Here is a 12,178-nt window from a genome sequence, read left to right as displayed (position 1 = left end):
TGACTCAGTTAAGCAGACTGATTCATGGAGGCTGGACATAGGCAGACCTGACCAAGCGAATCATTTGATGGATTAAATTGATTGCAAAGCTCATCAAACATGACTACTGAGCCATATCAAAACCCAAGTGAAAGTAGGCATTAGACACTGAGGAGAAAAACAACTCCTTGCTCTGTTTTCCAATACACAGAGGCCTCTACCTGTACAATCTTAGATGCCTACACACGTTTGCCTCTTGAACTGTTTCTGTTGTTGGGTCTATAATATTTTTAAGCCAATAGCCTCTTTGAAAAAAAGGTAGACAGAATCAGAAAAAACAAACATGCATTTTAAAAATGTATGCACAGAGGGATTTCCTATAAGTATTCATGTGTCTAACTTAGTTTTTCAATCTTAATTTATTCTAGGTAAGCCCCACTTGGGACCTATTTCCATTGATCTCTCTGTTCCTTAAATTGGGCCAAAAAGGGTCTTGGCACAGATTCGCCCTGACCTGTCAATCACCCCCCTCCAACATGGGGTCAGAAGAACTGAGACAGCATTCAATTATAGCTAGATATTTATGATCAGCATGTATGCATGGTCTGGCATGCTTTCTCAAAGACACAAACTTCTCCAGGGCAGCCCTGAAGTTGAGCTAAAGACACAGTGATGAGGATTTCCCAGGAGAGCCAGTTTTCTCTGTAATCCTCTCCTGTCAAGTCGCCATGCACCCACTTTGGCAAATCCTTTAGAATGACTGTCCATCATGGACAAGACTGCTTCACATAGCAAAAGCAGACATCCCCTAACCAGGCCGACTTAAAGTCTACTCCTTCCATTGAAATGCTGCTCTTGGAGCTGATGCGCACTGCCCAGCACACCAGAAGAGAGGCTCAGAGGCATCTGGATCATCACAATTCTCCCTTGGGCTAAGATTTGCTGATACTTGCTGTCTTACATACAGAAAGATGACTGCCTAACAAGAGCCGCAGGAAAGTAATAATTACTTTGAAAACTGGCGGGTTTTTTCTCTTTAATGGAGTATTGAAAGGTAAACAAACACATTAGCAAAATTAAATGAAAACTATAAACAAAAGAAGATGGTTTGTGGATACTGGACCATCCACCCTTCCATGTGGCAGCAAATCAACCGGACACAACCTAAAGCTTCTCAGAATAACTAGCATTTATTTTATTTTATTATTTTTGTTGGTCATGGGGCTTGAATTCAGGGCCTAGGCACTGTCCCTGAGTTCTTTTGCTCAAGGCTAGTGCTCTATAGTTCCAGAGCCACAGTTCCACTTCCATGTTTTGTTTTGTTTTGTTGAGTAGTTAGTTGGAGATAATAGTTTCACACAGACTTTCCTGCCCAGGCTGGCTTTGAACTGTGATCCTCAGGTCTCAGCCTCCTGAGTAGCTAGGATTATAGGCATGAGCCACCAGTGCCCAGAGATAAATTACTTTTTACTACTAAAGATGACGGCAGCATGTAATCTGAGTGGTTAATTTACGTCCTGCTGAGGGCTGCATGAACAATTACTACCTTGAGTTCCTCCAGTGAACTGGAACACAACTGAACGGTTTAGTCACCTGTAGACACTGATTATATTTAGAAAGTACAACAAGTTCATTTGGCCCTCGATGGTTCATGCAGTCCAAATTACAATACAACCCCTAGGACTGCTGTTCTGTTTGGAAGCCCCAGGACACAAAAGTCTCTACCCAGTGATGACCCTCGTTAGAAAATGCAGGATTAAAATGATCAGCTAAAAATGCCATTGTTGAAACCTGTTGACAGATTTTAATTGTACTGACATTTTTATCTGAATGTAATATATTTAACTCTGCAATACTAAAAGGAAAAACAAGGAAAATTAGATACTGGCCCTTCAATCTGAACTGTGGGCTTCAAATGCTTGTCAGACAGAAAGCTGACGCAAACTTCCTTCTTTGCAATGTATGTTGCTCAGTATGTTAATAATTAATAGTAACAATTAATAATAATACATTACCATGACAGGTCTTAGGGGTTTCCTGGGTGACTTTGAAATTGATACTTTTCCTTACATCATTCAGAAAAGCTCCCTCTCACACACAAACACACACACACACACACACACACACACACACACACACACACACACACACACACACACACACACACACATCTCAGATAAAGTACAGATAAATTAATTGACCACAAGTTCACCAAACCTCTTCCTAGGGGCCATGGTCATCTAAACCTTTAAAACCACGACTCTCTTGGAAAAGCTATAGCTAAGGTTTAAGAGGGGTCTCATTCGAAGAGTCAAGAGTTGATGCTGGAGTTATGTGCCATAATTGTTCAATTCAATTTATGACAACCCTACTGCATACAAGATGAACTGATAAAATGAAATATGTCATGAGGGGGAGGGAGGTTAGATATTTGCTTGACAACAATAATTATTTTAGTATGTATATTAAAGTATGTTACACACCTTAAATATACAATTTCTAAAATGAACCAATGAGTAAGTGTCACCGTGGTGCACATGACATTTCCAGGGCTCACTTCATTATTCCAGTTTTAGAGATTGTACATAGTCTCTCCAACTTCACAAATGTATGATGCACACGCCAAACCAGCAAGCAGTATCTGCCCAAGGCCCTCTGGTGGGGAGCCAAAATCACATGTGCCCTGAGAAACAGGCCTCCACCACTCAGATCTATTGGAACAACCAACTACTCATGTTGGCCTTGCAAGGGCACAGGTCAGGAACGTCCACTCAGTCCCTTCAAGACTCCTCATGTCAAAACAGCCAAGAACCCGGCCAGCAGCTCCCTTGGCGCCTCCACATCTCCGCACCCTGGGAACGTGGAGGGCATGGCAGATTCTGCACTGAATTACCCTTCCCACGCATGTCAAAAGTCAATTGTTGGCTTAGAATCTCTGCCTATGCACTGAGAGAAACAGCATTTTCTCAGTGAATTTGCCAAAGGAGAATCTGAGGCAAAAGAGAAGTCAAACCTTAAATGAGTTTTTAAAGATCTCTGTGTTCCTCATTCGTTAACCCTCAACCCAGCCAGCCTGGCACTGGCTAGTGAAGGGTTTGGCTAAAATTACTGGCCAGCTCTGGTGGACTCAATCAATTTTTAATTCCAGCAGCAGTAAGGTCTGGAGAGAAAGCAGGCAACTCACTGAGAAGGATTAGAGAGACTGTTTATTAATGATTCTAGCTAACCATGAGCCACCAATATGTCAGCTGAGCAGCTTCCAGAAAGTTCCCTCTCCCAGAAAGATGCTCTTACCTCTGGGATGTTTTCTTATATTTCCTCCTGTAGGAAAAGAAGCAGAAAAGTGTTATCAGAAAAGCCTTTGACAGGGGACAGAGAATGTCATACTTTAGTAGGTCAAGTACAGAGGTTAGCTCTTTGGGGGTCAGTCTCCTGGGAGGTCTCTCTCCTGGGGGTTCCTTTCCTAGAGGGTCACTCTGGGAAACTTACCAAATTCAAAGTACAGCTAAAAGCTGAAGATTGTTGGATCACGTGTATTATGGTTGGATGTACACACACACACACACACACACACACACACACACACACACACACACACACACACACACACACACACACACACACACACACCCTTGCCAGCACACCCTTGCCAGTGAAAAGCATCACTCTAAGAACTCAGTGGCTCTGCTATCTCCTTCCTACCCCTTAGGGATACTGTGGCCTCTTGTCTGAGGTCAGGCTTTAAAGGCAGAAAGATCCAGGTTCAAACCTCAGTCCTTCTTTCTGCAAAGGTACAGGATTATAGTAAATAGGCAGAGGCTTATAAAGTATTTCTTATGTCTAGCACATATTAAATTATTGGTAATTATTCCTTGGGTTCTTATATTGTGACCATTACCCCCACTGCCGGGCAATCAGGTCCATTTAAGGGTCTGCCTTTTCTTTTTATGTGGGAGGAGGGTGTTAGCAATTGAGTTCAGGCCTCAAGTTTGCATGGTACTTGCTTCTCCCCAGTCCCCAAAAGTACCTTTTAAAATATAAACATGTCATCGTGCAGCTCAAACATGAGGTAGGCATGAGGTTTTCAAAGAAGGGAACAATGGGGAAGGGGACAATGGGGAGTTCTAGAAGCAAACAGGGGACCCACATCTGCTTTCCACAGTCATTACTGACTCACTAACTGGCTGCTACATCATATATGTTAGGAGAGGGAAAGAAAGAAAGAAGGAGGGACAGAGGGAGGAAGAGAGGGAAGAAAGTATCAAATTTTAAAAATCACTGACCAGTCACCTCTGTGTTAAAATGAAAGCATGTTCCATGTTGGATGGAGATGGGGTGACAAACACAGCACACCACATAGGCCCTTCAGTGCACTGCTCCCCAGATAGTTACACATATCTGCTTCTCTGAAAAGAAACACCAGAGTGGCAGCCATCATCCCAGGCTATTGATTAATGGAGCATCCCTTTGATTTTATGGATCTGCCAAATTTTAAAGTGAATACAATGCCAGGCGCTGGTGGCTCACGCCTGTAATTCTAGATACTCAGGAGGCTGAGATCTGAGGATTGCAGTTCAAAGCCAGCCTGGACAGGAAAGTCCGTGATTCTCTTTTCGCCAATAAACCACTAGAAAACCGGAAGTGGCTCTGTGGCTCAAGCAGTAGAGCACTCGCCTTGAGCTGAAGAGCACAGGGACAGCACCCAAGCCCAGAGTTCAAGCCCCACAACCGACCAAAACAAAACACAAAAAAGCTAAGATAGGCAGCTGAGCTAGGCAGGCACTGACCACTCACTCTCTCGTACTTAAACCTGTCCAGGTTTCATTTGCAGGCCTAGAGCATGGGGAGCTATGGTAGGGCTTTGCTAGCAATATAATCTATTAAACTGGTCTAAGAAGCCTCTGGCAACACTAGAAAGTAACCCACTAAGACTGTGCAAGCACTCAAGGCAAAAACAAAAGATGGATACCCTTGGCCTCTCCTTCGAAGCCTAACTGGTTCTATCAGCAGAGGGTGAGGGCGTCTTCAGAGGTTAGAAGGTCGAATGCTACTGGTGCACTTTCCTGTGCATTTTCCAAGGGTCATACAGAGGTATTATTCTGGAGTACTGGAGGAATCAAACAGGGACAAATATAAGAATAGCTTCATTCTCAGCACTGAAGTATAATGTACCCTTTTATATCATTAATCCTTGTAACGCTGAAAGAATTTAGATTCTAGAGAAGAAGTTAAGATATGAGCCTAAAGATTTTGCTTACCAGACTACAAAGTATTCAAAGCCCCACTTTACCCTCTCAGGCAACATCTGTGTTAGGCCAAGCTTCACATTTAGAAGAAACAGGATGGTCTTGGATAGAGGTCATGTATTTAATTCACCAGATGCTGCATATTCTAAAAACATTGGGCCCCTTAAATCCTTAGTTTTGAATTTTGAGATTAGAGATCCTGTCGTATGAATCTCTGAATTTATCCCAAAGGCTCGTACACAATTGTTACAAGATTGTCAAACCACAAATATCTTTTGGCCAAATATCTATTTGCAGTTGCCATCCATGTAGGTCAAAATATGGGTTAAGCATTCGGTAGACCAGGGAAAGAGGTACTCAGCCCCCCACACACTCCTGTCCCTCACTCCTCACTTAGAGATAAGTGTTCTCAGCTGTACACACAGTATGATGTTTCACTCTCGTTTTTCCCCATTTAGACTCAGCCCCCAAATCAAACTAGACCCAAACTGAACAGTGGAATTTGGAGGGCTGCACTTAAAGCACCACAGGAAAAACAACAATTCCATGGGAACAAAGAGCCAACTCTCCAGGGGTCCTGTTGACTTGTCATTGTCCCCTGAACCCTACCTACTCCTGGCTTCTCAGCTGAGCCCTTGCTTCTTTCCTTCCCAAACCTGCAGGGCCTCCCCAGCCCCACAAGATGAGGCCCCTCTGTTCCTGGGACTAGTGTTCCCCCCTATGCAGCCACATTGTGACGTGGGGTGCTCTTTCTGTGGCAGTGATGTGAGAAGGTTGGTGTGGCCCTGCTGGTGTTTCTCTGTGTCTGCCATGGCAGCAAATGGCAGCTGCCCAACGTGTTGGTCAATGAATGCTTTCTCGTTACCCATTTTCCTTCCGTTTAGTGACAACTTTACTAAAAGAAGGAAGACTGTCTACCTCAGCTATGATTTCCTATCCAAAGGAGAATCCAACAAGGTAGGGCGGGAGCCCCTTCTGCTGCAGGCCTGGTCAATCCTGCAACAAATCCTGTGAGGTCCACCTGCTTCCACCTTGATAGACGTGAGGCTTATGAAGGCTGAGTAGCTAGTGACGTAGCTAAGGAGCTGACTTAAGAAACTAGTTCTAAGGACACAGAACCTTGAATCAGCTGATATGAAAAGCCACTTCTGAAACCTTCCAAGAAAATTGGGGAAATTACACAAAGATATCAGAGGATTCCAGGAGGAAATGTAGATACTAGATAAAAAAAACAAATCTGGCCACTGGGAAACCCACTGAACTCCTTTTCATTCCAAAGGAGGAAATGAGCTGGCAAAGAATCCCAGTTTATTTTCGGTCTTTTGTATTTGTAAGGACTCTATCACAATTCTTCCCTGACTCACTACCTGAAAGACATGGGGAAGGTTTTCTCTTCCTTTTTCAAACTTAAGTTTACACTTCTCTGAAACTTGGAACAGGAAGTACAAATCTTAGGAATCCTGCAACTAGACTGAACTAATAATGAAGAAGCTGGGAAAGAAGGAGCAAGAGCCATCTGCTCTGAGACCCAGCTGAGCTGGCAGCAGCTTGGAGATGAGCAGCACTGGCTTTGGAACTCCAGCAGGAGTGAGCTTGCTCATCACCTTGGGGCCAGGCTGAGCAAAGACCCGGACAGTGCTTCCTAAACTGTGCTCCCAGGACCAGCTGACATTTTGTACACACACATGTATACCTAGAGATCTACACATGCACACAGGTGAATGCACACCAAGCAGGGCTTCATTTATGTGCCTGAGTTTGCATTTTTAGGAGAAGGCCTCAAGCACAGTGCTTGAAATGGCCTACCTGAACTCAAATCCCTTATCCAATAAAATGTGTCCAAAAAGCTTTGTGACCCTTACAACTTGCGCTTCTTCCCCATCCACCAGTTCTTCTCCTTGGCAAACTTTTGGTGATAGGGCCCCCTTTCCCAGGTGGTCACTGATAACCGCACAGCCCACAGCATAAAGCGGGGTGTCCAGGGGGTGCTTGAGAAAGAACCAACCGCTGCCTGTCATAGTGTTCCTGCATTGATAACAATGGTCCCATAATTCAACAGATTTTCACATTTCACTTGGAAAGTAATCCTTTCTTTCAGCAGTTAAAAATGTCAAAAAAAAATTAGTTGGAAACCAAAATACTCCTGGTATGGAAAAACTAAAACTCCCTTAGTATTCCTAAGCTTGGATCCCTTGAACCACAAAGGAAGAAGGTGCTAATTCTGCCAGGTAAAGATGAGCCACAGCCCTTTGTGGCACCCCTGCAGCCTGTGCATCCAGCCCTACTCTGTGGCTGACCCAGCAGAGTTCCACACTTCCTCTAAAGTCAAAGTTGGGCCATTGCTCCGAACAGTACAACTGGGTACTTGTGGACTTGTGAACAGACACCTTAGTGATCCTTGTACAAATCTAAAATTGCTTGTAACAAAACATCTTGTGATCAATAGTTCCCTTCACACAGAACTAGCCTGCATCTTGCCCACACAAGCACCTGGAAGCCTCCTCAGACACTATGTGCTAAAACTACAATTATTGATGGGCCCACATTTCTCTACCTCTTCTACAAATTAAAAGACTGCTGGCCTGCACTGGAAATCAATACCTGTTAAAGTCCAGAGTGTTTCAATGGAGCTTTGGCTTGCACAAGCAGTATCTTATGGGTGTGTGTGTGTGTGTGTGTGTGTGTGTGTGTGTGTGTGTGTGTGTGTTTGCTCATTGGTACAGGTATACAGACAGAAGTGAGCTCTAAGACTCCCCTCGGAGGCATCCATCCATGTACGTTCACCTGAGACAGGAGTATCATCAAGGGACAGAGCCCCAATATTTTAAAAGGCTCCCAAAGTTCTTTGTGACTGTGCTGTCTAGCAGAGGCTTCTTCACCCTGAATTTCATTTCACATCTTCTGTGACCATGGAAGGGAGAAAGTCCACAGCTAAGCCCATACTAGGGATCTCGACTCACACAGCAAGGACGCCCCTGCCCAGGAGCATACTGGGGACCAACAAGGACCCCAGGAAACACCAGCAAGGATAGAAGGAGGAGATGAGGAGATTCTGAAGTCAGGCCGATGACCAGGGATGGCTTCTAATAGCCTGGATGGGTGGCAGCCGACTGAATGCTGATGCTCAATTACTCATTGCTCTAAAGTGAGTACCGGAGCAAGAGCCATATGTGTATGCAGTAATGAGGTTTATAAATAGGCTTAATATTCTAACAAGCTGGCTCGGGGAAACCAAAACGTGTACTCTGCTTCAAGTTAACAGCAAGACGCCTCCCAGTGGGGCACAAAGCTTCAAACATACAACAATTGTGCACGCGCATGTGCACGTGCACGCATGCACACATGCGCGCGCGCGCGCACACACACACACACACAAATGGGACCTGCATCCTTGCCTTCCATGTCCCCCTGAGTAACTGATGAGCTGCTGCCAACACCCAGACCACTGTGGTGACCCTGGTGCTCAGACGTTGGTTCCCTTGAGAGGAGGCTGAGGGAGAGACTCCCTCTGAGCATAACAGAGAGGCCAGCAACACCAGGGGTGGGGGTGGGGGGCAGGGGGAGTAAGCAACTCATTCTCATGAGACTGAATCCCGTGTGGCTAGCTTGTGGGAAAGTAGACTGCAATAAAATGCCACAGACAGCCGTGAAATGAGCCAGGACAGGAATGACCATCTGATCCTCTGGTTTTGATTTTCATTGGTATGCAGAGTGCAGACAAAACAGAATGGGTGGATCTAGAAACTTCTACAGAGCACATCTTCCAACACTTGTATGAACTAAATCTCCAAGCTGCTGGGAATGGAAGGGCTCTACATGCTTCCTCCCTTTCCGCTCAGGGTTTCGTTTCCCGGATGTCTAGGGTGAAACCTAGATTTGCACCATTTGTCCACTGACTGTTGGCTGGCCATTCCATCTTTTGAATAAGCAAATGACAATATCAATACAAATGTATATGTATGTGTGTATGTGTGTGTGTGTGTGTGTGTGTGTGTGTGTGTAAATATATATGCATATACAAGTTTGTGATCTCTGAGCACCTTCCTCCAGAATTTTTAGAGGAGAAAGACAATCTCTTTTCTTACAAGTTCCAGTATTCCTTACTGGATGAACTATGCAACAAAGTCTACATGCACTCGGTTTCTATTGGCCCGCTTGGCCAAAGATCCAAAGCAAGACAAAAACAAATACACCATGAAATGACAGAAACTGGAACAGCCCAGTCATTAGGAAAGAGCTGGGCTCTGCTTAAAATTTCTGAGGGATTATTCTAGAAGGTTTTCTGTTGGGGACAATTGTCTTACAGTCACAGCCCCTCTGGCTTGGACAAGGATGCTTCTATATGGTGACAGACATCTCCCAGATACACACGCCAAAGTAATGAGCTCAAATGCAAACAAAGGCAGTCTCTGGAAATGTGGTTTGAGGCTGGGAACAGTGAGCGGGGAGAATGGGAGAATGCTTGTCTGAAACAGCTGTAAATAAGACAATTTTCTCCTGCTCCTGGGACCAAGTGGCTTTCTAGCTAGCCTTGTCTGTCTGGTGTTAGACAGTGAAGCTCATAGACAGAGAGGGTTCACTATTCCAAAGGAGCCAACTGTTCAGAAAGCCACACCTATAAATACACCAGCTCATACAGCAAATCTACACAGGCTCAGCTGGGGCTCCAAACTCCTGGGCCAGCCGGCTCTTCAATACTGTCCTCCCCACCCTCATCATCCTGCAGACAGCTGGCCAGACACAGAAATCCAACCCTCTTGTGCATGCCCACTTCTCTCCCAAGCCTGAGTTTAAAAAAAGAAAAAAGGAAATAGAATTCTAGTACTTGGAGGCTCCGGAATGTGACTGGGTTCCATAGAACACTGAACTCTTCCTTGGATAGCAAGGGTACGGATTTTGTTTTTTAGAAAAATCAAACACTATTTCCTTTCCATCTAGCTGAAAAGCAAGGCTATTTCTTAAATCCAACGGCTTGTCAAGGCCACCAAGAAGAAGGGGGAGAGGGGGAAATGGAAAAGAGTTGAGTGATAGTATCAGGCATCTGGAAATCCACGTAGCACATTTCCTGCACAACTGCTTTATTCCTTTAGTCGTGAATTCCCTACTATCTGGACTTCAGCCAGACTGCCTGCGTGGGAAGAGGACAGAGGTCTGTCACCTCTTTCCGGGGAACCTGGCTTCACCAAAACCAACATCAAGCGAGAAAGGCTGAAATCAGAACCTGCTCTTAATGTCTGTGACAGCACCGCTAGAGTGCAGCTAAAATCCAAAGGCTTAAGACAGAAGCACACTCCTCACAGACAAGGCCTTGCAACTAGTGGAAGAGGGACCTTCTCAAATGTTTGGTCTATCCAGAGAGTTCCTTCCATCTTCTACTTTCCAGCTGCCCTGGTAGACTTAGCCAGAACAAAAACTGTATCTTTGGTCAAACCTTTCCACCCACCCCAGGGCTCCTCTGTCTCCAACTCCTCATCTCTTCCTCCAACTCTTGCTCCTGAATGCAAGTGGCTGTTGGTCATTCTCCCCCCTGGGTGATTTGAAGAGTCAGTGTCACAGCTCTGGGGAAGCTGAGAATACTCCTATCTCATCTAAAACCTGGTCTCCAGTAGCATCATCTATGTCAGCATCTAGGACAGAGATTCTAGAATGCTCCACAATGTAAATAAAGCAAATGAGTTCCTTGTCCAAGACATATGGGACTGGGAAAACTAGCAGATGCCATCCTGGGGCCCATTTTGAGCTCTTCTGCCAACTGAAATTAGCAGAACATTCTAAGCTCTAATAGTAACTTCCACTGAAACCACACCAAAGTGCCCAAAAGGGGTGCCTGGAAAAATTCTGCCAGCTTTTGTTTAGTGGGGATTGTTTTGGGTGGTTTTATAGACAGCATGACAGTTCTAAACCATGTTTAGGACGTTCCATTTATGAGCATTGGTCTTTATGCTTCACAGATGAGCCACACGGGACCCTACTCACGAAAGCATTGTTTACAGAGCCTCAGGCTCAGCAGACAGAGTTTGCATTAATGCCCTTCTGGAATAGTACACAGCAATGAAGGAAGTAGTTACTTTGTGGGGCTTAACTGGAAGGCATTGTAGAGCTCTTAGAGTCATCCTCAGGCCAGGAATAGAGAAGTAAAGAAAAACAGATGGCCAAACACTAGTCTAAATGTGAACTCTTCCCTAAACACACTTGGCAGGAGTCTTCTAGGGTGACTCTTTCATGGCCAATTCACTAGGTTTGCAGTTGTTGAAGGATTTCGGAGGTGTGGAATCTGGATAAACCAGATTAGCTGGAATCCAGACAGCATGGAACTGAGCTTGGCTGGGTCCCTCTAGAGTTTGCTGGGCTCTCAGCTTTGAGCCTTAGCTGCCTGGTTCCTGTGCCTTGTACTGCCAGAAGTTTCCTGATGAGGGTTTCATTCCTTTTCACTTCTTGGGTTGTACTATCTTTGTGCCTTAGGAATACTGGGGAGGACCCCGCCTATGCCAGGCCTTCATGTCCCTCCCAAACACCTATGCCCAATTAGCCAAGGCAAAAGCTTCAAGCAAAGCTATCCACGGTGATTTTAGCCAGGTCTCTTGGCACCTTTTGTCAGACTATTTAGGCTGTCACATAGGACTGTATTCTCTCTCTCTCTCTCTCTCTCTCTCTCTCTCTCTCTCTCTCTCTCTCTCACACACACACACACACACACACACACACACACATACACACAAACACATACACACACACACACACACACACACACACACACACACACACACACAGAATTCTCTTTGTTGACTTGTACATTGTATAACCTAAACCTTTCCCTAATCTGCAGACCCTTTACTCAATTACACATCTTTGCATACTATCACCCCGAGTGTCCTATAAGAAACCTCATGGTCACCACACCCCAAAATGAGCCCCATTCTCTGTTCAGTCTGCTTAGTCTGCCTGAGCAGCAC

The 12,178-nt window shown here is 45.0% G+C and overlaps 1 protein-coding gene across 5 annotated transcripts in view; it reads right to left on the bottom strand.

Annotated features, from left to right (window-relative positions):
• The window catches only part of Pde1c (phosphodiesterase 1C), a 258,131-nt gene that overhangs the window by 138,887 nt on the left and 107,066 nt on the right, over positions 1–12,178 (bottom strand). Inside the window, exon 2 of one of the 5 annotated variants that reach the window (XM_070014242.1) lies at positions 3,274–3,300. The exons of the other annotated variants lie outside the window; for them this stretch is intronic. Within the exon in view, the coding sequence (XP_069870343.1) occupies positions 3,274–3,300 (27 nt within the window). The remainder of the gene's footprint in view (positions 1–3,273; positions 3,301–12,178) is intronic. 5 annotated transcript variants of the gene reach the window in all.

Source organism: Dipodomys merriami, unplaced genomic scaffold (genome assembly GCF_024711535.1).
Source record: "Dipodomys merriami isolate MVZ:Mamm:240054 unplaced genomic scaffold, mDipMer1.0.p SCAF_94, whole genome shotgun sequence".
NCBI classification, from domain to species: Eukaryota; Metazoa; Chordata; class Mammalia; order Rodentia; family Heteromyidae; genus Dipodomys; species Dipodomys merriami.
Note: the sequence above shows the minus strand (reverse complement) of the source record. Positions and strands in the feature narration are given on the sequence as shown.